This window comes from Neodiprion virginianus, chromosome 1 (assembly GCF_021901495.1).
Source record: "Neodiprion virginianus isolate iyNeoVirg1 chromosome 1, iyNeoVirg1.1, whole genome shotgun sequence".
In the NCBI taxonomy this organism is placed as follows: Eukaryota; Metazoa; Arthropoda; class Insecta; order Hymenoptera; family Diprionidae; genus Neodiprion; species Neodiprion virginianus.
In genome coordinates this window covers 1,383,246-1,400,205 of record NC_060877.1, presented here as the reverse complement: position 1 = coordinate 1,400,205, position 16,960 = coordinate 1,383,246, and the positions used below count along the sequence as shown (strand labels likewise).

Below are 16,960 nucleotides of genomic sequence, written 5' to 3'. Positions count from 1 at the left end.
GTATCCACGTCAGGCGTTTTTCGTGGTGACAACTTTCTGCCGCATGTGGCGAAACTGCGTTTTGTTATCTCGTGACCACGAGTCGTGGTGACGCATAGAAAGTTTGGCGTTTGTGTATAACGAATACTGCTCCTTCGAGGTTGTAAATTCACCTCACAATATTTTGCATAACTTTGTGTCACTTGCAGAATTACAAGATTGCGGATGGAATGGGAATCGAATTTCCGCATCGAAATCGGCGAGAGACAGTTTTGTTGCAACTCAAAAATCGTGAACATATTCGGTAAAACGGAAAAACGGTATTGTGTCTGAGAGCTTGAAAAGCTCAGCACGGGACCAACTGAGCGTGGGAAATGAATGGATAAGGATATAAAATTGTCGGTAATAAGCAAACAAACGGTATAACAGTGTCACGGTATTCGAGCCGGAGCGATGAATTAATTAGTAGATAATCGTCGACCGCGGACGAGGCAACGATGGAACAATTTCAATTTCGAAAAGCTGAACGATAAAAGTGCGATTCGAGTCCCCGAACTAAAGCTCACCGGAACGATAAAAGTTGGCGGAACGATCGAGCTTTGTGCACACCCATAAAGTTTATGCAAAGAGTCGAATTTAAATGACGTCGATTACGTCGGGGGGAGAGAAGCGGACCATCGCACCGCCATAACGTGACGGCGTACAGGCGGTAGGGGAAAAGCCACGGGGTGTTTCTTGATCAAGAACCGTGCTTCCGCTCGTCGTTCCACCTGTAACGGTATTGGCGCGAACGTTTAAGCGGTTCACAAGGGATTTGTGAACGACTAATGACTGCCGATTCGTTATTTCTCACTTCGCTCTTCGTTCCCCTCACCGCCTCCGATATAGTTTCCAGATCCATTCTCTACACCCACCCGTCGTAACACCTCTTGTGGAAAATTGTACTTCATTTCAATTCGTTCCCTTTTTTTTCGGGTACCTGGTTCTATTTGTTGTTCGACTGTTTTTTTCTTTTTTTTTTCTTTCTTTCCTCTCGCCGGTTTCTTTTATTTCCTCAACGCGGCAAGGAAACTCGCTTCCGAAACTCGTGTACACACAGCGATTAGAAACGTTTCACGACCGATCATTCTATCATCATATTCTCCATACTCATCGTCAGTATCTTCCCTCCAAAAATGAAGTTGACTCTTCGTCCACGGTGACGTTTCAAAATCGACAAATAGGATAAAATAAATCGGCACACAAACGGGCATCGACGGCAAATCGGCAGCTCCTAAGCCCCGTTCATAACATCAGGGACTCTCTAAATCCGAGGTCATCGACCCTCGGAGGCTGGTCTCGAAGAAAAAGCCGATTTGTCCCCCGTGAAAGGGTCGGGCACCTGTCCCTCCGGGGTTGTAGACAGCTCGGATGATCGGGACTCCGATCTCGATTCGGTGTTAGCTCGTTCGTTCCGGTCGCGGGGGCGGAAGGAGTAGCCGACCGGACGGACGAAGAGGGGGAGGGGGGCCGGGGACCCATTCCCCCCTCCCGCCCCCACCGCGCCGATCTATCCCTCTCCCCCCCCCCTCCCCCCCGTTGCCACAGCCCCTCACCCCTCATTCCTGGGGCCCAGGAGCGCGAAGCGCGAGCAGCAAAGACAGCTCTGGGACGAAGGTACAAGCGTCAGGAACCTGAGGAGGGGGACCGAGGCGAGACCGAGCACTCCCTCCGCGGGCCCCAACGTCCGCCGTCCGCCGACTAGTCCAGTCCAGGACAGCACGCCTCCCGCTGCACGCTTCAAGAGGTACGCAAGCCTAGGTGATACTCTCACGGACTCTCGCCGACTACGGTCTCGTTACGCTACGCGTTTTACTACGCCCGCGTTTCGTTGCGTTGCTACGTCGCACCGCGATCTACAGCCGACAGATCGATTCCTTTCGTTCGATTTTTACCTCGTCCTTCGGGAGGCTGCGACGAAAGTGCGCGAAAGATAGAAGAGGAAGAGGAAGAGAGAGAGAGAGAGGGAGGGAGAAAGAGAGGGAGGATCTGACTCTTCGACTGTGACACACATCCAACTGAGGGAAAACTCCAGTGATCATCGATCCGGAAGGATTCACTCGGTGATCAACGACCGGTTCGGAACACACGCGCACCTCGCTTCCTTACTCACCCCCTTGTTGCGGAGAAGTGACGTCGCGGTGAAGTTTTACAGGTGGTTATTTTCCCGCTAACTTTCGAGTATTCCGTTCTCAGTTTCGTTACCGATCGTTCGCCGATCGGCGGATGAAACCACGGACCGGCGTATTTAAGTGGAAAAAATGTATCCTACCGCGGATATGGGGAATAATTAGTGCGCGAGAATTACAAGCGGATCAGTGTGAACTTCGGTAGAATTCGGACAAGCCCGGTCACCGCCAGTGAACAAAACGTAAACCTCCCGAAGCAAACGGATATGAGATAACGGTGTTTGAGAAGTGTCGAGGAATACGCGACAGCGCGGGAGTGCCGATCGCGGGGGAGGATCGATCGATCGATCCGTCGATCCGTCGGTCCGGGCGGCCTGCAGCGATCCCTGGAGATTTGAACGCTTGGGAAACCTGGGCCGCGACGCTTCCAGCGGAAGTTGGACCTCCGGGGAATTGCGGATCTCGACTCGGGCGTCCGCGCGACGGTGAATCGCCGGGCACACATCCTAGGTAAGTAACCGCGGTTTTGCATGCCTGAGTATTGCGACGATCGCGTGTCTCGCGTTGCCGCCTCTCTCAGCCCTGCCTACCCGTCTATCTCTCTATACCCGCTGCATATACCTCCGCCTGAACCCGGGCCAGCCTGGCTCGCCGATTATATGGGTTAGGCGCACTAGGTGCATGGTTACAGGTGGGTTACACAGCTCGGATACCCGGGCACGGGGCCCGCACGCCACTACTGTGTTTACATTCGCCAATTACAGCCGCGATGCAGTAACGCTCCGTAAATATATCTCCCTTGCGATCGCGTTCCTCGGTGTGTGCACGTATCAACTCTATCCGGAAAATAATGAACGGGCAAATATCGACTTCGAGCCGTCCGCGTGTATGTGTGCGTGCGCGTGTGTGTGCGAGCGTCTCGTAGGCACACCTATGCCCATGTTTCTTCTAGCCTGCATCGCCTCTCTGCGTGCAGCCTGCCTGATTCTACATTATACTGCAACTCTGCATCGCCTTCTCTCCACTCCCCCCGTCCCTCGATCACTACTCGGTCGAGAATTGATTATTATTCCCCATTTTTTTTTCTGTTCTTCCTCGTTAGAAATATATTCTGACAACGTCTTTTTGCACTTTGTTAAAACATTCTTTCACAATTATTTTACACGATGACTGATATTTTACCCACGATTTTTCACACTCTGTTTTATCGCCCAAAGAGTGACGAGAATATCAACGTTATTGACACCAAGAATTCAATGGGCAGTACCGATCATCGATTTGGAACGATTGCATGGATCGATTTGCACGCTGCCGATTTATGTCCTGAGAATTATTATTATTAACAGTCTTCTCGCGGTTGTTAAAATTTGAGATTTGTTTCATTCACGATTGCATTATTTACAATACTTCAAGATCGGACATAATTACTCACGTCCCGATAGACACGGTTAGAGATATGCATATTGGATTACCTACGGTACGTTACAGTTACTGCAGGCGAATCGATCTGCGAAGAAGAAATTAAAATCGACGAACACCGTTAAATAGGGTATGATCTACACGTAGCTTAAGCGATGACAGAGGGAAAAAGGCCAGAGAACAACAATTAACTGAATCCGACTGAAAGACCGTTACTTACGTTCTCGAATCTCTAAAAATCCGTCTCTCAAAGCGCAGTAATCCGCTGATATTCTCCGCGTCCCTTTGTAAGCTGTCATTTATTGCTCTTTTGAGATTCGAACTTTTTCGCAATTCTGCGAGTTCTGGCATTGAAAAATACGAAAAATAGCAAAGAATTGTGAAAACGGGGAAAGGAACAAAGTATCTTCCCTTCCGGCGTCGCGGCCGATGGGGGTAGTCGGCGTCGAGCCCCCAAAAGAAGTTCGTTCGTTTCTCCTAATAGTCGAACGTTACACGGTAGCATCTGCCCTTGGCGGGTGCCGCGAGGCGAAGGGCGAGTCACCCTTTTCGAAACGGGACGTGCAACGCAACTACGCGTTTAAGACAACTGCTACTTCCGAGGCAGTTGCTTGAGCGTCAGGTGGTAGTCGGCCCTAGAGAAATTTCAGCAGGCCTGCGTCGGCCCTGCGAGTGTATCCTCCGAGTGTATTCAACCGACGATTATTGAGCCAAGATAAAACCGCGATGCCCCTGCGATTGTACGTAGGCACAAGCGAAGATAACGAACTCCAAATTGGACGGGTTCATGGTACGAAAGCGGATTGGACCCCAAGAAAGAACCCCGCAGAATCCTTATGGAAACTGGCTTCCCTTCGAATTGGCTGGATCTACAGTATGTTACAAAACATATCCTCTCGATCAAAAGTTTTCATGGACACAAGTCCCGCAAACTAGTTGTTTCCGAGATATAGACTTCGGAAGGGGGGTCGATGGATTTTTTAATATATATGGATGACGCGATTTTTATGAATTACAAAGCTTCAAGGGGGACACGAAATCAAATATAACACTCAAAGACAGCAAAGCCGATTTACAGAGACTCCGCAGACGTGTGGAAAACAGGACAAGTCCATTATTGAAAGAGTCATAGAGTCTCGTTCTCCAGGCAAAATCTGACGTCGCACCTCCTTCCGGTAAACCAGCGAGTTCATGAATGGAATCAATCACAGCTCTCCGCCTATCTTCGAGAATCGACTGCACAGTTATTTGAGTGATTTATCTGATTTCAAATCCCTCTAAAGTTTCCATGAGGGTTCTGCGGGGTCCTTTCGAAAAAGAGTTGGAAAAAGACGCGAGGCGCGGGTGCGGTCGTCCCGTTTAGTTTGTTGGTATCCAGAGCGGAGACTGCGGAGCTCGTTCGACGGTTAATTGCATAGTGGCATTGCACCGAGTTATACAGTTAGACGTGCGGACGCGCGAACCGGCCGCGTGCACTCGGCTGCATGGACCCGAAGATTAGCGCTAGAGCCGTGCTCCCGGATTCTATTTATAGGACGCGTTATCCTGACACATTAGCTCCTGCGCAGCTGCGCAACTTTCCCGCTCAAATTTTAATCCCGTCGCGGGAATTTTTGCGCGCGAATTAGCAGCGCAGCGCCCGGCAGGACTGCGTCGACACGTTTTCTGCATGCGAAGTGAAAGAACTCGTTTCGCCTGAGCGTATCAATCAGGACTCCGTCTTCCGGATTCGAATAACAGATGTGCGCAATCAGTGCAAAGGAATTCTTGAACGCGTATTTCCCTTCAGTAGTGTCGTCGATAAATACGTTAGAATATCGTTTTTATTTGTGTACATAATTTCTGGGCTTTGGTTACCTGTGGAAAAACGGATTGTTGAAACTGACGCGAATGCAACCGTAAGAGCGTTGCTACGTTGAAGTAGCGACGAATACATACCGCATATTTACGACTGGCACAATATTCACGTGGGTGGGGATAACGGCCGTGGGTTTCGTCCGTGAGTATTAATTGAAAATTATTCGCGATACCCGGGGGCTCCGGAGTGATCGCAGCTCGAGTGAGGCCTGAGTCAGTTGATCGGGATAGTTGTTAGGCCATTAAAGCCCATTGTAATTACTCGGCGCAGTGGCAGCTCGGTTGGAAATTTTCACTAAGTCATAAATCGAGTTATAGTCCGCTTATAAGTCGTAAACTTAGCTATTAGTATGTATATAGATCTAGGATATATAGATATTGTACGTAATAAAGTCAAAGTGCGTGGAACAGGTGCAACCGTCGACTATGCATGAGGATTCCTCCTCTGCCCACTCTCGGGCAAGGTGAAGGCAAAGCCAACCGATAAGAGCGCACGAACTTGAGCTCGAGAAACCGGCCAGAATATCGTTACCTCGGAGTTTATTATTATTCCTCCTCCTCCCAACAACTTGTGCTCGTTGTGAATCGACAATTTTCGTCGAATCGAAGGACGAGGGTAACTCGAGTAGTCCGAATCCAAGCTCCCATTGACGCAGTTTATCGAAGCTCAGTTATCAGCTGCGCGAATAACCGCTTACAGAGCGAGCGATTTATTCCTGGCGAGGAATCTTCGACGTTTTCATTAAAATGCCAAGGAACGAGGGAATCAAATTATCGACCAATAAACCTGGGATGCTTCTGAAACAGTTCGCCTGGCATCGAGAGCACCTCACGCCTCCTCCGCGAAGCCAGACGCGGATAAGTGCAGCATGGCAGTTGCCGCCCGCTCGCCCGGAGTTGATGGTGATTTTGCAATAATTGAACGACGGTAAATCGGCGATTGCTCGTACAGGTGCGTTTATAATTTCATTGCACACGGAGGCTGGATGAAGCGCGGCAACGAGCCGCAGCCGCGTTCATCTTCTCATCTCCGGGATTGAAGCGCGGTTCGCTTCGGAATCGGAGGCAGATACCGACCGATTGCTGACGCACACCCTGCAGACCCGATTCGTGTCTAATCTCTGTACATATACCGCAATTACACGGCAGAGGCGTAGGATGCGCCGCATCGCCTTCCCTCTCGCCGTATCAAACCTAACTAATTGGAATTGCAGGTTGTAATAATGCGAGCAACTAATAGCCGCACCGCACCGCGTTGCTCCCACCGCACCGGCCCGGCTTCGGCTTGCTGCTGGGCATTACGAAGAAGAGCAACACCCGTCCGCCTCTTCGTGACTGGCAGGATTTCAACGAGAGATCCCTGCCGATGGTCCTACGCAAGGCGAATTGACCGCGTGTGTGCATTAATCGAGTTTCTTTGTTACCGCGAATGCAGCCAAGGATTTCGCGCTTTTTCACAATATTTACCATGCCCTTTTCTTCTGAAATCCAATATATTCAGATGCGGATATACAAAAAGCCGTCATCCATCCAGCATCTCGGATATATGTCTGAGGTAAGTGTATCGGTTCTTGACCCTGTCCCAATTATTTACCATTTTTGGCTGTATCTGTTTGATCCTTAGTTCTGAAATTACCAAAAAATAAATCGGTAGTGTGTATAACCCTCTAGCAATTGGTTTTGGTCATCGAGAAATTCACAATTTGTGTTGTCAATTTATAATTTTGAAAAATAAGATGGTTAATAATTGGGTCTAAACGTGTCGATAACTGGTACGCTTACCTTACCTACGATACTTGTTGCGTATCGAGAATGTTTTTTGCCAGTTTTCGACTATTCTTCGCTTCTGCGGATACACCGTGGCCAGGAATTTTAGCGATTTTGACAGAAGGTTGGGGACTCGGTGGGATTTGATAGTTTGAAAACCAGAGTAGATACCCATAACGTGAGGTTTTGAAACATAAATTTCGGCAACGATTTCGCTGAAAGAGACGCACAATTTGGTATTATTTCACGGTGGCAGTCTTGCAGGTAACGAAACGGAAAAATGTTTCGTATTAAAATTTGCACGTTCATAAAATTGAATTGAGCAAGAGAAGTGAAAAAATGTAGAAAAGATGGTAAGACGTTATCTGGCGTCCTTGGGGTGGTCGAGCTGCGGCCTCGTAAAACGGGCTTCGCGGGTGTGTAATAAATAGTTAAGACAAGGCGGATTCTCTCGGACGTTGGTGAGTTGAAAAGTTCGTTTCGCTTGTCGCGCCTCGACTTTAACGAGGTGAGACCGGGCGTTGTTTAGCACGCACGATCGGTCCCCTTGTTTAACAATCATTATTTGCGAGCTTCGGGTGATATCGGTAGATCGAATCGAATCGAATCGAATCAGATCGAATCTTCAGCGTCGAGTCAGGAAGGCGAGCGGGCGCATTGTGAGCGTAACACGTTCTCCATACCGCATTTTACACGTTCGCTCATATTTACAACGGAAACCGGCCACAAAACAGAGCCACCGTACAGTTTGTCGTCGAGGTATAAGTCGCTGAGTGCCGGAGAGGGTCCGATTACGGGTAATTGCAGTCGCTTCGAGCCTGATCGAGGACCCTGGGAGACCCTAAGTTTCGAGACTCGAATCGTCCCTCAGTTTTACGTCTTCGATTATTCGCAGTCCGGTATCGCACGGAAAGTCCTGCATGTGCTACAGAGAAACAGCCTAATTTTCTTTCGAACAAAACGGCAACCGCGACAACGGAAACGAGTCAAATGGAATAGAGAGAGAGAGAGAGAGCGAGAGACGGAGAGTGAGAGCGAGAGCTAGAATAAAAGAAATAGTAAAAAACGGAGGTATAAAAACCTGAAAGGAATTTGACGTCCGCTGGGAGCATCCGGCCTGAGGGGAACCCGCAGCTCCGCGTATATCTGTTCAAGTGTACAAACCATGCCTACCAGGCACCTAAACGCGTTAGACAAACGCTCGAGTTTGGCGAGAGTGAAACTATGACTCTCATCGTGTCTTTCGCAATATTACGCTGACGTTACTATATTATTTCGGTTCTTTTTTTTTTTTGAGAAAATGTTTCTTTGGTCCCGAATATTTTCCAAAATCATCGAATGTTGTTCGCAGAAGATCGATGTATTTTGTATTTAATGCAACCATTTATCATACCCCAATGGTCAATTTCCATCGCTTGTCTTTCAATTCCTGCCACTGTACAAGAGATGAGTCTCAAGAACTGCAAGGACCTGAAGTTAGACCGTTATTTTATCGCGTTTCTATGGCCATAACTTTTATTTCTAGTTACCGATATTACAATTAGATCGCAACAACCGCGGTTACTAACTCCAGTTGGGCATAATTGTGGTTCTCGACTCGTTTCAATCCCTGAAAATTGACGACAAGACTGACCAGACTGATACCGATTCTCATTCTTACTAGACAGTATTTTTTTCACGTATACCGCGAAACAATCGTAGCAAAGGTAACGCGTAAAGCAGTTCGTCCGAACGAGTAGGCCTAAGCAGTTGGGTTGAAAAGCGTGGTAACGGAGTAGTCAGCCGCGATAAAAACCTTGTCGACTTCCCGTACCACCCACCATCGGCCAAGGTCATCACCGTTACGTGCCGAAGCACAGGGCAACTTTATTCCGTCGTCCGGCATGGCACCTGGTATCTCTGCCGAGCGCGTAGCCGTCAACCTGCCCGTCAAGGTTATCAACGAAAACGTGGGTGAACTTGGATATGAGGAACAAAATTGGCGCATTGGCATTAAGTGCCGTTTGCTCCAGTTCGCCGCCGCCAGGCGGGCAACACCGATTCAATGAATGAGGCAGTTTTGGTTCGGCAGTCTTATTTCGTCGGAGAAAGATACCGAGATGAAGAATGGAGAGAGTGAGACAGAGAGAACTCGCGGCCCTTGGTTTAGAGTCACCGGCAAAAAGTCTCACTCGACTTTCCCATAGATGCGGGGCAGGATGTTCCAGGACCAATCAATTGAACACGCCGGTCCTTCTCTGTCTCTCTGTTCCTGATCCGTTCCTCCCTCGCCTCCCGTCTTCCTCCTCCCTTTCCCCAGTCTCGCTATCTCGTCTTTCGATTCTTTCCACTTTGCTACCTGGCCTGGCTCTCCCCGATTGATTGCTTGACCAGTGACCGAGCCACGCGTCGGTCGCAAGACTGCGACCGTGTCGAATATTAACCTCATGTAAGACTCTTCCCTCTTCCCTCTTAACTCCGGTGTCGAGCGTCTCGACTTGGGGGTGAGAAAGGGGATCGTTGACTGCCGTTCGCTTGGAAAATTTTCGTCGCAACACTCTTCGTAAGCATTGTAAGCCAGGTGGTAATTTTCTCTTGACGCGTTCTTGATCGGCAGCGTGCCTCGGTCCTGGTACTACATGCACTGGGTGGGTACGGAGTAAAAGAAATTCTTGTTCGTCGTTGGGCATCGAGTGTGTTACGGTGTTACACCAATACCGAGGAAACGTCGATTATACACCTGATCGTGCCCGATCAAGCCGCATTGTTATCGTTGCCGCGAGTCGGGAGGCTTTGTAAATCGAATGATAAAAAGCTCGCCGCGAGACGAGAGTTGGCTAGCTCGCATCATCGGACAGATTTATCAACGACCATTCCGAGGCGGTGCACACTCATACTCGTACCTGTACCGTTACAATATTATGTATAACCCATGAAAGAGAATATAGTCGAAAAATTTGGAATGCGAGCAAAGTGTGTCACTACTCCAGATTTATTGTTTAGGTATCACAATAATATGCCAAGCGGTAACCTGCAGGCGTATAAATCGATCCATATTTTCGATCGAGCCAGTCGGACTTTCCCCTCTTCCGCATTTTCGACGTTCTTATTCACGATCCTCACTTGCCAGATCACGTCGCGAACGGCTCGTGATTGCCGACACAGGCGCGCATAATCATCATCGTCGTCGTCATCGTCTCTATATATTTACCTGTACATCGCATCTAGGTTGATGCTACCAGCTTCCAGCTTAAAGAGGGGCATCGTCGTCACGATGTAGAGAACAAAACTCGATCACCCGTTGATCGATCGAGCCGTACGAAAAACGTCTCGTTCCACCCGTAATCGGTCCGACAGCCGCGTTCCGATAGCCGAGCCAAGAATATACGGCACAGCTACCGCGATCCTCGAACCGGGCCAAGGTTGGAAAATGTGGCACCTAGGTCCTATTTCGAGTTCATTCAGGATCGCGTTGGATCGAATCCTACGTACAGCGTCAGGCGATGGAAATCCGTGCCGTGGCTTCGTCGAATCAATTTATTATACGGGTAGGCACTGTCACCGAAGAATATTTCGAGAATCACGTCGATTCCCTGAGTGTGGGTATTGTAAGCGCGTAACTGTACTTGTTGATGATGCTACACGCTCGGGTCCGATTGATCACAGCACCGAATCAATCCGACCTACCGTTAGCCGGAATAATTTAATCCGTGGAAGCTGAATCGAGTGGCTGCAGAAGCGCAATATTCCCTCAACTTCTGGGACGATCCGTTCGGCCGATCCATGGCCGATCGTATCAACAATCCTAGAGCCGATCTTCCGGTTCGGGTAAAATCTGCGCAGTGCCGTTCCGTGTGAATAATTGTTTTTTGCAACATGGCTGCTCCGCAGTCGTAATTCATCGGGTATATACACGTTACAGGTATACCTCTGCATCTGGAGCATAATATCCGTGGCGTCTAGACGACCATGCCGATCGTTTGTTCCGATCCTCACACCACTTTAATGGCCAGTTGAGACTGCCCTGTGCCGATTACGAGCACAGAATGAACAGCGCAAATCACTAGAACCTCTTTCTTTTACCTCTCCTTCCAAACAGTTGCAAAAAAGAGTCTCTATAACAGCTGTTAATCACATAGGACGATCTGAATAAAGCGCGTTTTCGAAAACTCTCACGGTCTTAGGCACGAATTAAGCTGTAAAAGTTAGGAAGAAAAACTTTCAACTGCGATTTGTCTTTATCGCACCGAATGGATGCGAATTCAAGCAGAGTCCGTGCAATCGCCAATCATACCTACGTACCCGTCTCGCACATGCGAAGCTGTCACTCGGCTCGCGGACCTCGTGCATGGTTCAACGTACGTGTTCTACCGACGAGGGCTGCGGGAAGCGAACGTCTTTCGGTCCCGGTGAAGAATTTTAGCCATGATTAGCCAGCGAGATGTGTTTGATACCGTGCAACGAAAATGGGCGAACGAGAGACGAGAAGTGGATGCAGAAATACTGCCGGATTGACAGGTAGAAAGCCCGACAAGTCGCAGAGCCATGCGTGCGGTACCTTGAGAGTCGAGACTTGGGATCGTACGTAGGCCGCGTCGTCCTGTCCCGTCGCCATGCTCTACTAGGTACCGTGCGGATTTTTCTTCATTAATCCATAGATTATACCGGGGCCGGTATCATACGCACATTGAATACGTAACGCGTGTGTCACGCGTTTGAGTAATAGCGCGGTTTCGCCTTCCCGTGCAGATATCATACCTACCTTGCACCGTGACACATGCGTCCACCACTCCGTGTTCACCACGCCGACAACGAAGGCTGGGATATTCGTTTGCGCCTGGCTCAGGACGCGATCCAGTACCAGTCTGAAAAAGAACGTACAAACATTGTGTAATTAAGTGGCACGGTAAGTGGATAAGTGCGCAAGCAGCGAATAAGAATGAAGGGAGAGAGGAGGGTATCGTGTTGCCATGAAAAATAATTGTTCCGCGGGATGCGGAGAATCGATGAATAAAAAATGGGCGGATAATAAGACGCGGAAATGAAAATGGGAAAATTTCGCAAACAACGAACGCACCAGCCAGCCGGCAACACTCGAGTCCGTTGCGCAAATTGCTAATTGCCGCTGCGTTCCTTTTCTCGCGGCATTGAGTAGATCGGCAGATAGCCGCGCGTGGAATTAGCGAGGTGCGTGTCAACGGACGAGACGAGCATGGAGTCTGCCCGAAGAAGAAAAGTAACGAAGTATAAAACCGCGAACAAAGAAGCCTCGGCGTCGAACCGCGAAATATACGAACGAATTACGTGTTGCTGTGCAGTTTCACAGGTTCCTGCGTAAGGATCAGGAGGCAAGAGGTGCAGGAAGCGAGGAATAGGTTAATAGCCAAGTGTAAATATACATGTATACCACTCCTCTTCCTTTTTCCTCGGGGGTAATTGGGGAGGGGGTGGGTGCCGTTCGAATGCTTCTTCGAATTCCTCGCATAGGTCTTCGTTTACGAACCAAGAAGTTGCATAATGTATGGCAGAACCTGCCATCCTCGCCCTGAACCTGCTATTGCAGCCTCTTCCGTGTTACGCTTCTACTTCCATCTCCGGCTGTTCCGTCAATTTGAATATATTGTCACGCATTGTTGAACCCCTCCTCGAACCATTGCATTAAAGGTACAATTCCGTTGTACAAATCCCACGGATCATCCGCCACCATTACTCTGCTCGACTTCTCTGAATCCCAACGTCTACTTCTCCCCGTGAACGTTTGCGATTTTCGACTCCGAAGAGCCGAAGGTGCAGCTCTCGCCTTTGATCGTTGCCACTGCGACGAGGAGCCGGATGAGGATATGTTTTCTGCACGACGGACACTGAGCATGTCGCGAATCATTCAAACCATCCAGGCGTCGAACTGACAAGATGCTGCCTGAGTGTCTCATCTCTGAACCACAACCCGAGTCGAAATTTAGCGCCCACTTCAAACCCTGCGTAGGGTTAAAGATGGAAAGTAGGTTCTATTTTAATGCAATATCAGACCCTACTTCGAGGCTAAAAATGTCCGAAATTTACCGATTTACCAAGTTTACGCTCAAAGTAGGGTCTGATATTGCACTGAAATAGAACCCACTTTTCCATCTTTAACCCTACGCAGGGTTTAAAGTAAGCGCTAAATTTCGTCTCAGGTAGACGTCCGTCGAATAAAGAGGCCTCCTTTTGGCGGAGTATCTTCTTCTAGTGTCGAGTGGCCGTAGAAAGACGAAGGTCGCGAAGGGTGGGTGACGAGGTAGGCAGGAGGAGAAGAAGAAGGTAGTTAGCGAAGTACAAAGTGGTTGACGGCCCGTAAACAACGGTTAAGCGATGCCTGGCACCCCGGTGCAAACAAACTCCCACGGCAATCTTTCGCTCGCTTGGTCGAGTTAGACGGCAAGGGCCGAGGCAGGTACATCGGTCGGAGGTAATACCTTCGCGTAATACGTGCAATGTTCGACGCACGCGGGGTTATGACGCGAGTAGGCACGGAACATCGGCGGGTGCGGGACTGCTCGAACTTTGCTTAAAACTTACGAGCCAATCTCTCCGGCGTTTACGCAGCGCCGGTCTGCGTTGCGCGTTGCGTTCTCCACCCGGCCGAGGTCCATTAGGATACGGAGCCGTCGTATAAACCCAGAATTGCCGAGTCTGCTGCTAGACTCCGCTGATCTACACTCCTACTTCACTCGCCAAGGCGCTCTGAGTGAAATTCCAGCGAGAGTAGGCGCATCTACGCCGGTTACGACCCACTCAATACTATAGCCAATTTTCTAAACAATTCCCGGCCCATTTTGCTCTTTGCTTATGATCCTCGGACTAGCGCAAATTGAATATTTTGAACGGGCTCGATTCGTGGTATAAGAGAGAGAGAGAGAGAGAGAGAGAGGAGTGAAATGAAAATACGGGAACGCAGGCGGGTTTCGCTAGTCGCGTGTAATTGGCCCCGGTCTCTTACCAGGAAATAAAAGTTGTGTAAAAGATACCCTGGACGCAAGATGGACTTGCAGGTAGTGGGTACGGCAGAAGAAAGAGCAGAAGAAAGGCAACGCAGGAATTTACCAGCGAAATATAGCACTTTGACTGGATCTATTATACTCGTAGGCTGCACGTATAGGTACTCGTACTAGATTACCGCGCGCGGAATATAATGGCGTTGAAACTAGGCGGGGGCGACGACGGCGGGCTAGCCCAAAGAAAAAGTGAAACAGTTACTTTCCACCTGATTTATATAGCCGCTCCGTCCGTCCGCTTGAGACCTCTCGTTTCTTTGTTATTATCACCGTCTCTCTCCCCCCGTCGATTTCCCTCTCTCTCTCTCTTACTCTCTGCGGCTCTCAGGCCCGAGATGAAAATATCAACTCCGTACCAATATCGTCCGGTTTTACCCTCTCCCGGACAAGAAGAAAACGTCTCGAAAATAATTCCATCGTCCCTCTCTCCTCTCGTTCGACGAAGAACGAGACGTGTACAAGAGAAGGAAGGTGAAAAAGAAGAGGAGAGCATCGAGCCGACACCAGAAGCCTAGGCCTTTCATTCGTTGGGCCGCAGGTCTCTGGTACCTACCAAGCTCGACTTTTCTTGCATGTACTTCCAACACCGCACACGCTACACCGGGTGCGATCCGGCGGGATGGGACGGCGGCCCTGCAGCACGGTAGGAACGCAATTACACTTCATTCATCCGTTCATTCATCGGCGGTAGCCGGAGGAGCCGAAGGCGGAATATGAGGTGGTACGGCAGTGAAAAAGGAAAATAAAAACAAAGAAAAAAACAAAAAAAAAATAAATAAAAAACCGGTAGGTCGAAGGAAGAGAAGAAGCAAGAAGAGTGGGGAAGAAAAAAGAAACGGTGAGCCTGCACGGTAAACCATTACGTAGAAAGGGGCTAAGAAATCATCTACTTTTGACCACAAAAAGCGTAGCACAGGCAATTCCGGAACGTGGACCACCAGGTTTTATTTTTAGAGCTCCGAGCGGGGTTTGGCCATGCCATCGCATCCACCGCACCACACTGGGTCGTTCGAAATGTGTTGGTAACAACGATGCCCAGTCGCTCCGTGCACACTCTATCAGCGTAAGAAGACGTGACCACCGCCGCGGGACGGCGAGGGACACGAGAACCAATTCTTAAAACCCGGAGCAACTCCTCGATCCTTCGTTCATCTCCCCCCGCCGCCGCCACCTCACACGCTCCACTTTTTATTATGCTTTTATTCTAGTCACTCGATGTGGCTATCCATTCCTCAACTACACCAAAACCCGCGCGTGTGTAGATCCGATCTCGATCTGCGTAGGTACTGCACACGTGCACTGGCAGACAGCCTTGTTTGGACTCTCTCTCTCTCTCTATCCTCATAACATCCTCGATACTGACAGATAAGGTAATTGACTCGCAGGTTCTTCAACTCGATACATACGGGCACGCAGTTTCGTGATCGGATTGTGGAATGTTATAACGATCGCCGTGCCGGGTGGGGCAGAAATTCATTCATTCCGTTGCAAATTAGCCGCTACGGATACCGTCTTTATTAGCATCGAATCACGTTACATTCCTCGAAAGATCGCTCTCGAGCAAGTTTTAACCTTCGTTGCTCCTTCGCCGGATCGTATTGGCCTCCCGAATCTCTAGAAGTCGTCAAGATCTCCCGATTTCCCAAAACCCAGCACCCATCTAATTTCGTGATTTCAGGATCCGTTGCGCGTCGGCTTTGGATCGGAGCCTCGGAGGCAGAGGAAGGACGAAGCGGTACCAGGACCTCGGTGCACGGCTATGATCAGCATGGAGCTGCCCTCGCACGCGACGCAGCACGGGGGGCTCCACCTTGGGGACTCGGCGCTGGCGTCGATTCACCCGCACCCTCAGGACTCCCTGGGAATGCACCACCACCATGCCTCAGGCAATGCAACACCCGGAGGTATGAATGAGGACTCCGAGAAAAAACGTATGTTTCTTCTTTCGAATCCATTCTTTTTTTCTAAAAATCACACCGGCTCGCGGTGTAAATGTCTCACGGGTGTGACAAAGTCGGGTGTTGAGATAGGATGCCAATCTCTCAGTCGTGTGCCGGAGCGCCTCTTTTCGCGGTAATTGCTCGCCGAACGCTTCTTGCCAGCATTATTCGCGCGTTTGCGACGGGAGCTGGCATTCCGGTGTAAAAAGACACGAGGCGTCGGAACGCGGCTTTTTCACCGTCGATTAAACCGCCATACACGCCGATACATCGCGCCGATCATCTCGTAATTCAACCGCAGTATTATATACACCCGCCCGTAACCTTATACGATCCATACACGACCAGAAACCGACGATTACCCGGCTACGCTGTAACGCGTTCGTATCGGTACAACCGATTAGCCCGAAGGAGACAGGAAAAGTCGGCAAGACGTGGGCGTAGAAAAATCGAAGGAAACGGGGAGATGAATTCGAAACGGCGCGGGTGAAGCGAAAGCGTTTTACGATGCGGTATTAATTACCGCTTGTCGCTGCTATCGGAGTTTCTCTAATGATCAGCGCGGAGCATGACTGTCCGAGATGCAGGGAGGAGCTGGCGGGAAGATTTCTTTGAACAGAGACACTGCCGTGGTACCGCTGTGGTTCCGATCGCGTTTGTACTATCGAGCGATCGAGTTCGAGCAGGTATATTTTCGATCGGCAGTAACCGACGCTGTTTTCTTGCACTGTACACAAACACTCACGTAATACGGTTCGGGAACAAACGGGCAGCTGTTTCGGCCCGTAGGTGAGCCTCGACTGCCGGGGGCTGATGCGGA

At 49.7% G+C, this 16,960-nt stretch overlaps 1 protein-coding gene across 1 annotated transcript in view; it reads left to right on the top strand.

Moving 5' to 3' along the window:
* Positions 1–1,741: 1,741 nt before the first annotated feature.
* The window catches only part of LOC124303406 (paired box protein Pax-8), a 79,614-nt gene continuing 64,395 nt past the window's right edge, over positions 1,742–16,960 (top strand). Inside the window, exons 1-2 of the mRNA XM_046760562.1 lie at positions 1,742–2,657; positions 15,879–16,104. Coding sequence (XP_046616518.1) covers positions 15,960–16,104 — 145 coding nt within the window. The 5' untranslated portion in view covers positions 1,742–2,657; positions 15,879–15,959. The remainder of the gene's footprint in view (positions 2,658–15,878; positions 16,105–16,960) is intronic.